Genomic DNA, 16,857 nt, shown 5'->3' on the forward strand with positions numbered 1-16,857 from the left:
CGTGGGGGGCGGTGGTGAACAACCGGAAATCGTGGTATCCGCGGCTCGGCCATTATTCTGAACTTTGGCTGCTGCTGCGTCCCATTCCTGTGTCATCTTTTAGCTGCCTGGCGCCGAGGCGGCGGTACCCAAGGCTGGAGCCGCAGCGGGAGCCCCCGGTGAGCGGGGTGGGCTCGGGGGCGGGTCGGCGTGCGCGGAGGGCAGCCCGGGACGGGGGCCTGAGCTTGTTAAGACCGCACACCCGTCGCCAGTCCCTCCCTAGCACTGACTCGCCGCACGGTATCTCCTCATCTCAGTGTGGGGGTCGACGCCGTAGCCTCGGCTTGGGCACGCAGCCGGCTCGGGGGCGGTATTTAGGGCAGCACCTGTGAGTTGTACGTGTCTGTGGACTGGTGCTCAAGTCAAATAGACTCTGTTGCGGCTTGGAGAACAGGTGCCTCAGTGGCCAGGTTCCTCAGCTGAGGCCATTCTGCTCTTCCTCAGTTTTCTCTGAGGCTGATGCACATTTGAAACAGTTTGATATTTTCCTAGAGCAGTGGCCCCCAACTTCTGGGAACGGACTTTTTTTTTTAAAGGGATGGACCAATTGTCATCTTTTAATTTTGTAATATGATAGTATTTAAAAAGCAAACAAACCATCCATACCACCATTACTTAGGAGAATACATTTTAACACTAAGTACTAAGACTGTAAACTCAATAAATGCTGTCCTTTGCAAAAAAGTCATTGCCAGCCTGTCAGTGACTGTATAGTTATTTTCTCTTTTTGCAGCTTGCCAGATTAAAGCTAAGGTTTGGAAACCATTGTTTTAGAACAGTTGTTGTTTGGGTTTCATAAGTCTCTTAGATGGAATTATTTTGGACGTTTGGAATTGGAATTCCTGAATTCAGAATTTGCTCCCACAGCTTAATAGCTTGATGAATCACTTAGCTCTTCTCAGCCTTTTGTTCTTTTTTTTTTTTTTTTTTTTATTAAGGGATGATCGATAAGGGGATCTTAACCCTTGACTTGGTGTTGTCAGCACCACGCTCTCCCAAGTGAGCTAATCGGCCATCCCTGTACAGGCATCCAAACCCATGGCCTTGGTGTTATCAGCACCACACTCTCCCAAGTGAGCCACAGGCCAGCCCCTTTCTTTTTAACTTCTGCCTCATAAACCTTTTGTGAGAAGTAGACAAAATGTATGTTTAAGGATTTGTTGTTTTTATCTACAAAGTAAATGTAAATAGAATTCTTTTAATTTATTGTAAAAAAATTATTTCAAATCCTTTTTAAAAATTCCTTTCCATCATCCCCAGATCAATTTCCAGGTTTTTCTCAATTGTCTTATTTCTACTGCTACTTTATTTAGAACTTAATCATTGTTTAGACTATTGCAGCAAAAATCTACCTGGCCTTCCTAATATTCACTCTTACTTTCCCCATCAATCTTCCCTTATAAATTCCTGACCCCCTGATAACACCAAGGTCGAGGGTTCAGATCCCTTTATCAGCCAGCCACCAAAACAAAAATAAAATCCTGACCCCATTTAAGACTCTCTTCATGCCCAGAGTGGGAAATGACCTTCTAATTATGGCACAAAACCCAGAAGCCATAAAAGATTGATTGCATGGCAAAAACCACTATAAACAAAGTCACATGAACATGTGACAAAAGTCACAAAGACATGTAACAAACTGGGGAAAATTTGCCACTCCCATTGTAAGTAAAGGACAAATTTTAGTATGATATAAAGAGTGTGTACAAATTAACAATACCCAATACCCCAATAGAAACATGAGTAAATCTATGAATAGTTAATCTAAAAGAAAATATAAATGACTCAATATAGTCATTTACTCAAAGTGCAAGTTAGAAATTTGGCAAAGATCCCAAACTTTGACAATTGTATTGGTGAGAAAGTAAGTAAATAGGCAGTCCCATAAAGCTCATGCTGATGGAAGTATCAATTGTAAATTGGTTCAGTCCCAATGAGGGCTAATCGGCAGTATCAAAATTATAGATGTACATACCTTTGACCCAACAATTCTGCTTTGAAGAACTTTTCCTATGTATGACTACACATGCAAATTGATGTATGCCTAAGGTTATTTATGATATAATATTGTTGATAATAAGAAAAGATTGAAAACTACCTAAATGTCTCTTCAGTGCTGGAGAAGATAAATCATGATACATCCATGCAATAATGCCATTCATCCATACAAATGGGGTCAGGGGCTGTGTACTGACAGGAGAGATCTCTAAGGTACAATGAAAAGGAAGATGCAGCAGATTACTCATGGTGTTCTACCATTTGTGAAAAGAGGGAAATACAAGATAATATACTTGCACATTTGTATGTACATAAATAGCTGGAAAGGTACATAAGAAATTAATGGAGAGAGGGAAACTTTATGCAGTATGCATTTTCTAATTTTCTAATTTTAAATTTTGAGCTTTTTTTTGTGGCTGGCCAGTAAGGGGATCCAAACCATTGACCTCGGTGTCACAAGACTACACACTAATCTTCTGAGCCAACTGGCCAGACTTAGTTTTAAATTTTGAACTAAGTGAATATATTGCCTATTTAACAATGAAGAACATAAAGTAAAACCTCTCTCTAATGGTTGCTTATCACTTATAGGACATGGTCACCTCTTTATTTTGCCTCTCAAGAGCCTTTAGAATTTGACTTCTGTTTACCTCTCTGCTCTGCTTCTACAATCTTGCCCTCCAAAGTTTACTTTACTTCTCTGGTTTGCGAAGCCCATTTTTATCAGATCTATGTGGGCTGTCACTCTCTTGCTTTTGAAAATACAGGTTCTGGGCCGGCCCGTGGCTCACTCAGGAGAGTGCGGTGCTAATAACACCAAGCCAAGGGTTGAGATCCCCTTACCGGTCATTTAAAAAAAAAAAAAAAAAAAAGGAAAATACAGGTTCTTTCTTCCCAGAATGGCTTTCCTGATATTTCAGTGATCTTTTTATTTTTCCTTTGAAGCTCAGTCCAAAGTTACCTTTCATGAATCCTTCTGTGCTTGTATGTTCTCTTATTAGATATACTTACACATTATATTGGAATTGTGTTTATATTTCTGTCTCCATTGCTTGGTTATAAGCAAGCTCTTTAAGGGTCTATGTGTTAAATAAAATTAATGAGGGTGCTTTTATGTGTTACTGATGGTGATGTAGTTGTTAAAACCTTGAAAGTTTAAAAATATTTGTATCCTTCAGCCCAACAATTTTTCTTCTAGGAATTTATTCTGAAGAAATAAGTGGAGATATAACCAAAAATTCATTAGCAAGGATAATCATTGTGGCCTTATGTATAATAGGGGAAAATTAAAAATAATCTAAATATCTAACAGCAGGGAGCTACTTAAGTATGAATGGATTCATACTGCTCTTAAAAATAATAAAGAATGAAGATGTTTCTAGACTTACAATGGGGTTACGTCCAATGAACCCATCATAAGTTCAAAATATAGTAAATTGAAAATTCATTTTATAAATCTAACCCACTAGCTTAGCCTAGTCTATCTTAAACATGCTCAGAATACTAATATTAGCCTACAGCAACTTACAGGCAAAATCCTCTTAACAAAGCCTATTTTACAATAAAGTATTGAATTCTCATGTATTTATTGAATACTGTACTGAAATTGAAAAACAGAATAGTTGTATGGTATCAAAATTCGAAGTATGGTTTCTACTGAATGCGTATTGCTTTTGCACCATTGTGAAGTCAAAAATTATAAGTCGAACTATCATAAGTTGGGGACCATCTGTATTTAATATGTTCACAACATAATATGTGAGAAAAGCAAGTTACAGGGCAGTACAGTCACATCCAATCTTGTGATCCAAATTGTTGCTAGCAAAAAGACTGGACATACATATCCAAAATAACAGCAGTGATTTTTTTTCTGGTTTTGTGTATGTTTTCTGGTTTTACAAGATATCTGTTTTGTAATCAAGAAAGTAAATGTTATTTCTAAAAAACAGATGATTTCTAGAGAGTAATAAGCCTAAGTTCTATATAATAAAACCTTATCCAAATTTATCCAGATATTTTGATTAACAGATATTTTCAGAGAATTAAAAGTATGTACAATGAAGCTACACAGAACTTAATTCAGCCTTTCTTTGTTAATTGAGGTGGTGTTAGGATTTTATCTATGTATCAGGATTAAGACTGCGATTACTTATTGACTCTACTTAACATAGGAAAGAGTGCTAGTTACAGAAAGATCATAACTAACATGTACCAACACTGTTCAAAAACTTGAAATGTATTTAGAGATCAAATTCTTACAAAAACCCTATAAAGTAGGAACTATTTTCCGTATTTTACAGGTTGAGAAACTAAGACTCAGAAGTGAGGGAACTTGCTCTCAGTCACATAGGAGAGGTCAGGATGCCCATTGCTAGAGCAGTAGATAAAGAGTTTATTGTAATTAGATGGAAGAGATCCTGTGAATAATGACTAAAGAAATTTCATACGTTTGGTTTTAGCATGGCCTGGGTAACTTTAGTGTCTGTGTCCCCAGGGTCTTATGCAGGGGGTTCTGTCAGGCGAAGCACTCTCCAGGGACTAGAACCTTGCATTCAAGGAGGTTCACTTTATTATTGGGAAATGACTGAAGTCTGGAAAGCTTGGTTATTTCTTTGGGTTAACTTTAACAATGATTTCTTAAGGTCTTGTAGATGATATCCTCCAAGCTCTAAGGAAGAAATCAAGCAAGGATTAAGGGACCTGCAGAGGAGCCCTCCTTAAACGACAACAATGACAAGAGAAAATTGGGGCCACAATGGTCTGAGACAAGAAGGTCTTGTGAAAGGAAAGGATGATACCTGGAAATGGGGAACCAGCTTCCAAGGGAGCAGCTCCTCTGTTTGGGAGACCTCCCACCTGCACTTTAGACAGCTGCGTTACCATGAGACATCTGGACCCCAGGAGGCACTGAGCCGGCTCCGGGAGCTCTGTCGCCGGTGGCTCAGGCCAGAAGCTCGTACCAAAGCACAGATCCTGGACCTGCTGGTGCTGGAGCAGTTCCTGAACATCCTGCCCGGGGAGATTCGGACCTGGGTGCAGCTCCATCGCCCTGGGAGTGGCGAGGAGGCTGTGGCCCTGGTAGAGGAGCTACAGAAAGACCTTGATGGACCAGCAGTAAAAGTGAGGGGGAGGGGGCGTTGGGATGAAGGGAAGGAAAGAATTGATGCTGGGCTAGAGGGTGATCCTGTGATTTTTATTTACAATTAATAGCACTCTAGGAGCCCTAATGCCGATTAAAGCAGGTTCATGAGCTATTCAGACCATAGACTATCTTTGCAGAGAAATGTATTTATGATTGAAGTCTTTGTGCCCAACTCAGAATCAGTACAAAGCAATGACTCCGCTTTGAACCCCTGGGTGGTGCTTGCTAATACTGAATTTGTTTCAAGAATGTAAAGAACATAATGTTTATAAGTGTCTCCCTAAACAGAAGCATATGTATTTATTGTTTTTGTATGTCTGTTTGAAATGGTGATATAAGTATAAAATGAGTATAAAAGGCAGTGGTGTAGAAAGAATGAAGCTTTCCAGATGTGGCAAGACCTCCCCTTGTGTGCCCCTGCTGGAGATTCTGCAAGCCAAGCGATTGAAATACTTGCTTCGGATAAGGTGTTATTAGATTGGGATCTTAATATAGTCTCTTGTGTATGTGAGATTTCTTTCCATAAATTTGTAGCCCACTAGAAACATTTCTATATAAGAAGTCTGAATCATAGCTCAAACTTGGGAGTGGCATCAAGGATAGGCTTGTTTATTTATTTTAATTATGAAAATGAATTTTAGAGCTGTATATTTCATTACGTGAGGACTGATCAATCCTCCTCATTTGAGAGAGAAGAAAACTGAGGCAGAAAAGGCTCAATGGATTGCTTTAGGTCAGACATCTAGCTAGCAGCAAAGCCAGGTGTCTAGGTGCCTTCTCTAGTATTGCTTGTATTGGTGCAGGAAGAATAGGTAAAGGGGTGAATAAGGAGAGATGTGAGTGAACCCAAGTCTGATCTAAAAATAGATCTGAAGCTAAAATCCATGCTCTTAATTACTGCTTGTTACTTCCCATTCCCTCCTTAACTACACCCAGGTCTGGCTTCTGTTCCCACCCAACGTTCTGTACAGTCTCCTCTGAGAGAGGTCACCAGTGCCATGAGTGGGGCTAGAGGGCAGCTCCATTGTTCGCAATGCAAAGCTTTACTACTCCATACTTGAGGTGGGTCTCTCTGATCTCACAGTTCTAGATTGTGGGCAGAAAGAGGTCCATGGTGGTTAGGTGAGTCCATTTTCTGGAGGTACAGGAAAGGCCAGCTTATTTTGTTTTGCTTGTTCCCAGGTTCCAGTCCTTATCCAGGACCAGGACACTCTCCAAGAGGGGATGAACATTCTAGGAAGAGCACTTCTTCCCACACCCACTAGCAGCCACGTGTCACCTGAAATTTGCCCAAGTCCTCTTACTGACCCAATGGTGTTCAACCTCCAGGATCCTCAGCATGGTACTTACTCAGTGACCCTGGCTTTGGACTCTTCCAGGACCCTTTCTGTGGCTCATCCCCGTACTCCCAGGGAGTTGCTTCCTCTCCTAATCTGTATAGGAATCCCTTACCATGCCAGTATCTTTCTGATGTTGCTGTTCTCCCTCTTGTCCTTTCCTTACTTACTCTGACCCTGTATCCATTCCTATTGCTACTCTTTGTGTTATTCTAGCCTTTCACATGGGGGTCACTCAGAGAAAGTTTGTAGGTCATTTTATAGCCATCATTGCCTAGACCTGGGAGTTCTGGATCTTTCTGAATTGCTAATTTATAGGAGATTTTTGACTTGAGGTGGTAAGTAATAGCAGCAGTAATCTCACGTAAAGCTTTCTCTCCTTCCTCAGATTCTCCTGCTCCTGAAGCTTCTGCCCTATCCCAGGAAGAGAACCCAAGAAATCAGTTGATGGCACTAATGCTCCTAACAGCCCAGCCTCAGGTAAGGTTTGCATCCTCTTTCCTTCCTCGATGCACTACCTCATTGTGGCTGAAGTACCCTCTCTAACCATAGTGTTTGGTTTTCCAGTCAGTTCCCATCTCTAAATCAGGGTCCTTGCTAATGGAAGACACACTTTACATGGGATCTCCTTATATCTCCCTGATATCCATTGCCTGTCTCATGGCCTCACAATGTATCACTTCCCCAGAAGTGAAAGGAACCTTTCAGAAGGGGAGCTCCTGGATGTTGGTAACCTCATACACACCCGTTATTTCAGGAGTTGGTGATGTTTGAGGAGGTATCAGTATGCTTCACTTCAGAGGAATGGGCATGTCTGGGCCCAATTCAGAGGGCCTTATACTGGGATGTGATGCTGGAGAATTATGGAAATGTGACCTCCCTAGGTAAGGACCTTATCTTCTCATAATTCCTACCTTTATTTCATCAGCCTTTATTTGTTTTCTGATTATAAAAGTAGTATATACTTATTTTGGAAAACATAGAATGTTAGAAAGAAGAAAAAAAAATCTTCCTTAACCCCACTATTTGCAGATAACTACTGTCAACACTTTGATATATTTTTGTTTTCTTCTATGTGTTTCAGATTTTTTTTTACATTGTTCAAATATATGTTTGTGTATACAGATTTTTGCTTGCTTTCCTTGCATTCTCCTCACTGTCATATTACAAACTTTTTGCAGATATTGTCTGTATTGGGTACATAATTTGTACCATAATGCAGTTAGCCATTTCCTTGTTTTGGATAATTGCTGTGATAATCATCTATCTCATTCTTACTCTTTTTCAGAAGTATAGTTATTAGGCCTAAGTGTTTGCATTGCTTAAAGCCTCTTGCTTCATACTGCCAAATTGCTTTCCAAGAGATTCCTGTCTTCTCTGCTCTTATCAGTAGCATGTAGAACACTCCTTTTGCTCTGCCCTCATTTGCACTGAGTAATTCCATTCTTTTAAATTGTTGCTAATATAATATCTTAAAGTTATAATGTCTGTTTATTCTAAAGTATATTTCTTTGATTGGTAATAATAAAATAAGAAAAAAAAAATTTTATTAGCCACAAATGCTTCAAACAAACATTAAATACCTATAATGTAGTGCAACTACATTATATATGAAAATGGTGTGATTCTGCCTTTAAATAGCTCACCACGGTTTGGGAGATGAATATAGAAAGAATAAACAGATACGAGGCAGAGTAAAATAATTGGTCTAGGAGTACATAAGCCTGGTGTGATGAAATACAGAGGATAAAGCCGCCAGTTCCGTTCTCAGAAATTAGGAAAGGACATAGAGGAGGTAGCATTTGTGCTGGAACTTGAAGAAGACAGGATTTTATTTGGAGAAATAGACATTAAACACAAAGGAATCAGTTACAAGATCTAATTTTGAATGAAATACAGATTTATAGTATCAGTTTAAATGGCTGCTTAGTATTCCGTTGTTTGGTTATCATACTTTACATTGACAGCTTCATGATTCTGAATGTTCCTATTCAAGAACATTACGTACCATTCCATTTTTTCTGTATTGCCTTTGTATGTTTGAGGCATGTTTTAAAATCTCCTAGATCTTGCATATTTCTGATAATATTCTTTGGAATTGAAGTCTTTTCCAACTCCAGTTATTCTGAACTTGATTTTCTGACTCTAATATCTAGATCTTGCATATTTTTCATAACTTTTATTTTTTGGAATTGGCGTCTTTTCTGATGTTATCTAATTGACTGTTTATATGAAAATACTGATATTTTTGTGTATTAATTTTCTGCCCAACAACCTTATTATTTTATTGTTCATAGTAATTTAGACTGTATATTTTTACACTCATGAGAATATATCCTTTAGTATCTCAGCAGTGGTGACAGTGGGTCAGACATTCTGTAGATTTTATACTTTGATACATGTTACCAAACTGCTTTCTCCCAATGATGTACCGGTTAAAGTCCCACAAAAAGAGTTCAAAAGGGCTCATTTACCCTGTATATGCTTATGATTTGGTCAAATATTTTAATTAAATCTTTGCTAGGTGGATGGAGAATGCTATCTTTTGTTTGTTTGTTTTTCATATTTTGACTGTTGGTGCGGTGGTAATCTCTTTATATGTTTATTGGTCATTTTACTCCTATTTATATTCTTCCTGTATGTTTCTGTTATACATTAGAACTGCTAACCTTTTGTCAAGTGTTGCATATGTTTTTCCTATTTGTTTACCATTCAGTGTTATTTATGAATTTCTACTTTTTAAGCCTTAAAAAAAATCTTTTATGTAGTCAAATTTGGCAGTATTTTTCTTTTTTTGTTGTTCTATTTTTCATGAGAGACTTCATCATGACAAGGAATATTTTTCTTTATGGTCTTTGTGGTCTTTTTCTCCATACATTAAAAAAAATCCACCTGTATTTTCTTCAGATACTTTTATTGTTCCACTTTGACATTTAAGCTTTAATTTGTCTTGATATTTGTCAATTTATCTTGATATACAGAATGACATAGGAATCTTGTTCAAGAGATAGGACTAGAATTTGAAGGAAAGTATTCAAGAAATATTGAGAACCTCCCATATCAGGCTTAGCCCATGCCTTAAAGTATGTAGAAGTTGGAGAGAGAGAGACATTTACACTGATAATTACAATACAGGTGAGATATGAGGGCCTGACCTAAGAATGTCCATAGTTCATGTTAATATTTATTGGATGTTTCCCATCCTCACCCTCTCATAAACTTAAAGCTTATAATGAAATAAAATAGCTACATTCCTTTCCTGTGTCTTTTGTCTCTGTTAGGTAGACCAAAAGTATTGTTGTATTCAAAGATAAGATAATGTTAACTATTATTCACATAACTTTACTTACTAGATAATTTGGGGAACTAGCTCAAAAGTTTTCTAAAACTTCGGTAGTTTGAAAGTTAACTTTGAAAACATTTTTATAAAAATAATTTTACATTTAAAAATATTTGAGAATGTTATAGTAGAAAGGGACCTTAAAGATTAATTAGCTCAGCATCATTTTACAGATTTTTTGTTTTTGATTCTCTGTATTTTTTACTTTTCATTCTGTATTTCCTCTCTTACCTTTTATGTCTAATTAAGGGAGTTCAAAACAGACATGATTTTTTTGTGAAATGAATTTTAAAATTTCTATTTTTCAATTTTAAAAGGAATAGAAAGAATTATATATGAATTCTAAGAATTATGTTGATTTTTAATGGATTTTTTTTCTTGTAGATTAATTGCTTTCAACTAATTAAAAATTGTTCATGCCCTTGACTTTTCAAATTAAAAATTGCTTTTCAGAATCCTTAGGTATATTTCCCCTCATTTAAAGTTCCTGTCTTCCTAACATGAAGAATATAAAATGAGAATTCTTTTCTAAGCCAAACGGTTCTTCCTCTTCTATCCAGCTTCCTTAGCCTCAAATCTGAAATACCTACATAAGATCCCATGTTCTCTCTCTGGTTCTTCCTGTGTCTGTTTTCTCAGCATCATTTGTATCTTTCCATCTGCTTCCTAAAGAACTTAGGAATATCTCAGAGCAAGTTGAATGTCAATCAGTTTACAGTATCCTGACAGTGTAGCATTCTGTTTTGTACCTTCATTCAATGAAAAGTTTCTCCTTTTTGTATGCATATAAAAGTATAACCTTTTAGTATGTTTTAAAGTTATTTGAAGATCCTGTTCTCACAAACATTGGGACCCGGTAACATTTGCATTTTTAATTCCTTTTCCCAGAGTGGGATGCCATGACTGAAAATGAGGAGGTGACATCAAAGCCAAGTGTTTCTCAAAGAGCAGACTCTCAGAAAGGAACTTCAAAAAGACTTCAAGGATGTGTTCCCCAGGTCCTTGAATTTGAGGAAGAGTGTGAATGGCAAGTTTTGGCAAGTCAGTGGGGAAATGAAACAGGGGAAAGGGTAGATACAGTGAAGAATGGTTCCCTTTGTGAACGAGACAAGAAGAAAAGGACTACACTGGAAAAACGAGGCCAAAAGTGGAAGGAATTTGGAGACAGTTTGACTTTAGGTTCAGCTGTTTCTGAAAGTTTGATAGGTACTGAAGGAAAGAAGTTTTATAAATGTGATATATGTAGTAAACATTTCAATAAAATCTCCCATCTTATAAACCATCGGAGAATCCACACTGGCGAGAAACCTCATAAATGTAAGGAATGTGGAAAAGGCTTTATTCAGCGTTCAAGCCTTCTAATGCATTTACGTAACCATTCAGGGGAGAAACCTTATAAATGTAATGAATGTGGGAAAGCATTCTCTCAAAGTGCTTACCTTCTAAACCATCAGAGGATCCACACTGGGGAGAAACCTTACAAATGTAAGGAGTGTGGAAAGGGCTTCTATAGGCACTCAGGCCTTATTATACATCTAAGGCGCCATTCAGGGGAAAGACCTTATAAATGTAATGAGTGTGGGAAAGTTTTCTCTCAGAATGCTTATCTCATTGACCATCAGAGGCTTCATAAAGGGGAAGAACCTTATAAATGTAACAAGTGTCAGAAAGCTTTCATTCTGAAGAAGAGCCTCATTTTGCACCAGAGAATCCACTCTGGGGAAAAACCCTATAAATGTGATGAGTGTGGAAAAACCTTTGCTCAGACCACTTACCTTGTTGACCATCAGCGACTCCACAGTGCAGAGAACCCTTACAAGTGTAAAGAATGTGGAAAAGTTTTCATTCGAAGTAAAAGCCTCCTCTTACACCAGAGAGTCCACACAGAAAAGAAAACCTTTGGTTGTAAAAAGTGTGGGAAGGTTTTCAGTTCTAAGTCAAACCTCATTGACCATAAGAGGATGCACAGCAGAGAGAAACCTTATAAATGTACTGAATGTGGGAAAGCCTTCACTCAGAGTGCTTACCTATTTGACCATCAGAGACTCCACAATGGGGAGAAGCCCTATGAATGTAATGAATGTGGGAAAGTTTTTATTTTGAAGAAGAGCCTCATTTTACATCAGAGGTTCCACACTGGAGAGAATCTGTATGAATGCAAAGATTGTGGCAAGGTCTTTGGTTCCAACAGAAACCTCATTGACCATGAGAGACTTCACAATGGGGAGAAGCCATATGAATGTCTAGAGTGTGGGAAAACCTTTATTATGAGCAAAAGTTTCATGGTCCATCAGAAACTCCATACACAGGAGAAAGCCTACAAATGTGAGGATTGTGGGAAGGCTTTCAGTTATAATTCAAGCTTGCTTGTACATCGGAGAATCCACACTGGAGAAAAGCCCTTTGAATGTAGTGAGTGTGGAAGAGCTTTCAGTTCGAACAGAAACCTCATCGAACATAAGAGAATCCACAGTGGTGAAAAACCCTATGAGTGTAATGAGTGTGGCAAATGCTTCATTCTGAAGAAAAGCCTAATTGGACATCAGAGGATTCACACAAGAGAAAAATCATATAAATGTAATGATTGTGGGAAAGTCTTCAGTTACCGCTCAAACCTTATAGCCCACCAGAGAATCCATACTGGTGAGAAGCCATATGCATGTAATGAGTGTGGGAAAGGCTTTACTTACAACAGAAACCTTATTGAACATCAAAGAATTCACAGTGGGGAAAAAACCTATGAATGTCATATATGTAGAAAAGTCCTTACGTCGAGTAGAAATCTTATGGTACATCAAAGAATCCACACTGGAGAGAAACCTTATAAATGCAATGAATGTGGAAAAGACTTTAGTCAGAATAAAAACCTTGTTGTACATCAGAGAATGCACACTGGGGAAAAACCCTATGAATGTGAGAAATGTAGGAAATCCTTTACTTCTAAGAGGAATTTGGTTGGTCACCAGAGAATCCACACAGGGGAGAAACCCTATGGGTGTAATGATTGTAATAAGGTTTTTAGGCAAAGAAAAAACCTTACTGTACATCAGAAAATTCATACAGATGAAAACCCTTGTGAATGTGATGAGTCTGAAAAAGAATTCTCTCAGACTTCAAACCTTCACCTTCAACAAAAAATCCATACCTTGGAAGAATTCTTTTGGCTACAAAATACCAGTGAGTCCAAGGTAGAGATTCATAAAACCTAGTGTCACGAGTAAAACGGAATAGAATCTCTACCTACTCATGTAACTGTAATGATACAAAGTTCTTATGAGGAAAAACATTCATGCTGTATGCTTTTATAGACAAGTGAGTTGCATGTGAAAGAAAGTTAATCTAGACTTTCAAATTACGAACATATAATTCAAACTCTAGTTAAAGGATACTCTGTTACGGACTGTTTGTTATGACCCTGGAAAGAGACCTTGGAGTGATTGAGTACTCTGAAGAAACCGGATTTATGTCTTATAATGATGTAGTTGTAAATGAGAGCAAAACTATCTTTGTATTTAAAAGGTGGACATTGTTTCTGAAAATATGTATAGTTTTAAAGATAGCATGATTGCTATAGCAAATCTATACAGACAGTATGATCCTGACATGTCAGATGTGGAGTTGGGTGAACAAGAGGCTGCTATTTGCAGAGAACCTAAGCAGAACAATGAATTTGTAATCAGAAGACATAGGCATGGGTCCTGGCTCTTTTTCTTACCAACTATGTGATGTTATGAATAAGTCAGCCTCTAAGCTTCAGTTTCTCAGTTAAATGTTGACATAATTCCTACCTCACAGGGTTGTTGTGAGGGTTAACTGAAAAGGATTTTGTGGAAGTACTTTGTGAAGTCATTCATTTGTCAATAAAGTTGGATAAAAGAGGTATGGTCAAAGTCTAGAACATAGCATAATGTAAGTTTCTTCATCAAATCAGTGTTAAGAGGAGGGGTACTCCATGAACCTCAAAGATACTCATTTTTGTAAGAGGATGTATGATGGATAGCTACTTTGAAATTTAGTGCTCCAAGAAGACTTTAAAAATACAGTTTTAAAGTATCTAAGGGAATTAATAGATAATATGCCTAGTTTGCTTATGGAAAAAGTATTGGGCTATTATGGAAAAAATATTATAGCCAGCCATTAACATTGATGCCAAGAAATTTTCCAATCTTTGAATTTGAAACTTATCAAGTATAAGTATCAAAATGGAAAGATAGTCCTACATTGCTCAAGGGGACAAACCCTTAACTCCAACAGCTGAGCTGATGATTCCTGCCATGGTTATTCTCAATTCTAACTAACATTTCATCATTGCTGTCATGTCATGGCTTGTTTCTCTTGAAACAACATTTTGTTCCAGCAATTAATTTACTACATAAATTTTTTACACAGAGCCAAGCCCTTCAAGTTCTGTTAAGCCAATGCAGAATCCACCTCTGGGCAGTCAGTGCCCATTATCTCCTGTGAACCAGTCATGCATTCAGCCTGTGCCCCTTAGTACATTTGTACGTTTAATTCAGACTATATTCTTGATAATTTTATGTTGTAATTCTCAAGACGTGGTTCTGCAGCTTAACTATAAATACGTGAATTTCAGGATTGTGTTTTCTAATAGTAATATCAAAGTGGTGTGTCGATTGTAATAAATGTTATTAGTTCAAACCCAAAGGTCCTTGAGGGGGCTGGTTCCTTATTAAAGTAAAAGATATCCAAGAGTGAAAACTGGAGGGGACCCAAGGTTTAAGAGCTGGATATAAGTCAGGTTTCTGCCACTTGCCTTGGATGAATCATTCACTTCTTGGAACCTTGATTTCCTCATCTGTTAAACAGGAGGAAGAATATCTACCTCACAAAAGTTGTTACAAGGTAAAGTAATGAATATGAAAGTGCTTTAATATCCATGCTGTAGAAGAAACACCAGATTACATAATAATTACAAAGGAACATATGAGTGACCTTCAGAAAGTTCATGGAAAGCTTTGTATTACCTTTTAATTTTTCCATGAACATGCAAGTAGGTTGTATGTACTTTAACAAATGTAACAAAGTGTGACATTGCTCAGACTGAGACAGTTCATGTAATGTGCCTCATGTGATATAATACAAAAAATGTTTAACCTGAATTCAGTCAGGCTTCTTAGACCTAATTGCTGGTTTACAGGAAATACAGGAGGCAGAAGAACAAGAAAGGAAACCATGAGAAAAAACATCCAGAACGTGGGATGTTGTGTAAGTAAACTGCTCTGTATTCTTCAAAGTCATGATGAAAAAGACAAGGGAGTGATAATTGTTGAAGCTGATGAGTGTACTGAGAATTCGTTATACTGTTTGCTGCTTTTGTGTATAAATGAAATTTTCCATAATGAAAGGTATAAAAAGTGGATGAGGGTGGTTTTTGAAAGATACCAAAGAGCCGTAAGATACTAAGATTCAGAAATAGACTCACACAAATGTCCAGTTGATTTTTGACAGGTGCAAATGCAATTCAACGGAGGAGGGACAGCCTTTTCAAGAAATGCTGCTGGAGCAATTGGGTATCCATGGGGTGGCCAGGGGAAACCCGTCAGGACCTAAAACTAAATGAAGAACTCTTGGCTGACATCAAAAGTTTTTTTCCATAAAAGGAAAAATAAAAGATAAGTTGGACCTCATCAAAATTAAAATAATTTGCTCTGCAAAAGACCCATTTAAGAGAATGAAAAGATGTTACAGACTGGAGGGAAATATTTGCAAATCATATATCCAACAAAGGATTTGTATATGGACTACATAAAGAACACTCAAAACTTAACAGTAAAAAATAGAAAATGGGCAAAAGACATGAACAGACATTTTACCAAAGTATAGATGGCAAATAAGTGAAAAGATGTTTAACATCATTAACCATTAGGGAAGTGCGAGTTGAAATCATGAGATACCACTATGTGCCTATCAGAAAAGGTAAAAAAAAAATAATGATAACACCAATTCTGGCAAGGATGCAGAGGTACAGCCACTGAAGAAAATAGTTTGGCATTTTCTTTTAAAACCAGACATGCACTTATCATATGCCTCGGTGATTGCACTCCTGAACATTTATCCCAAAGAAATGAAAACTTTATTTTTGCACAACCTGTACATGAATGTTCATAGCAGCTTTATTTGTAATAGTCAAAACCTATAGGCAACCCAAATATCCTTCATCAATGGTTAAAACAAACTGATATATCTGTAAAATGGAACGACCTATTGATAGCTGCAACAACCGCGATGAATTTCAAGGGGCTTAGTGCTGAGTGAAAATACCAGTCTCTAAAGATCACATACTGATATGTGATTTCATTCATATAACATTCTCCAAATGACAAAACAATAGGGATGAAAAACAGATTAGTAGTTGCCAGAAATTAGGGATGGTGGGAGAAAGGAGGAGGAGAGGGTTGGGTGTCACCAGGGAGGCCTTTGTAGTGAGGGAACAGTTGTTTTTCTTGACTGTGGTGGTGGTCACTCAAATCTACACTTGTGATAAAAATGATAAAGAAGTATACACACTGTACCAATGGTGATTTCCTGATTTTGATACTATAATTTTGTGAGATGTAAACATTGGGGGAAATTGGGTTAAGGGTACTATCTTTGCAAGTTCCTGTGAGTCTATTATTTCAAAATAAAAAGCGGAGGGGAAAAAAAAAAGTAAACAGCCATTACTAAATAAAGTGTCTGAACTGTATTTGGGGAAAAAAAAAAATTAGGAAATATGTTTTAGGACAGTTGGGGAAATTTGAATATGACTGGGTATTAGATAGTATTAGGGAGTTGTTAATTTCTTAACTGTGATGATGATGACGGTGGTAGTTTGGAGACTATTTTTATTCTTAAGGGAGGCATGTTGAAGTATTTGGAATAAAGTGTTTTGATGTTTACAACTTTCAAAGTACGTATGCAGAGATAAGGCAAACATAGCAAAATGCTAATTGTTCTGTCCAGCTGGAGGATACGGGAATTCGTTGTACCATTCATTCAAC

General features: G+C 37.5%; 1 protein-coding gene across 1 annotated transcript; it reads left to right on the top strand.

The window, feature by feature from the left end:
* The first annotated feature begins 4,767 nt into the window (after positions 1–4,767).
* ZNF197 (zinc finger protein 197) lies at positions 4,768–13,617 on the top strand. Its single transcript, XM_063114342.1, has 5 exons — positions 4,768–5,157; positions 6,362–6,521; positions 6,905–6,996; positions 7,274–7,400; positions 10,745–13,617. Exons 1-5 carry the CDS (start codon positions 4,768–4,770, stop codon positions 13,063–13,065), a joined length of 3,090 nt encoding a protein of 1,029 aa, XP_062970412.1. The 3' UTR covers positions 13,066–13,617.
* The last annotated feature ends 3,240 nt before the right edge of the window (positions 13,618–16,857 follow it).

The sequence above is a fragment of the Cynocephalus volans genome, chromosome 11 (assembly GCF_027409185.1).
Source record: "Cynocephalus volans isolate mCynVol1 chromosome 11, mCynVol1.pri, whole genome shotgun sequence".
NCBI classification, from domain to species: domain Eukaryota; kingdom Metazoa; phylum Chordata; class Mammalia; order Dermoptera; family Cynocephalidae; genus Cynocephalus; species Cynocephalus volans.

What these genes read in the sequence shown, in the direction of transcription:
- ZNF197 (XM_063114342.1), top strand. Translation starts at nt 4,768, where the DNA reads ATGACAAGAGAAAATTGGGGCCACAATGGTCTGAGACAAGAAGGTCTT. An exon ending in TTGATGGACCAGCAGTAAAA is followed by an intron (nt 5,158 to 6,361) that starts GTGAGGGGGAGG and finishes GCTTGTTCCCAG; the next exon opens with GTTCCAGTCCTTATCCAGGA. An exon ending in TCCTAACAGCCCAGCCTCAG is followed by an intron (nt 6,997 to 7,273) that starts GTAAGGTTTGCA and finishes CCGTTATTTCAG; the next exon opens with GAGTTGGTGATGTTTGAGGA.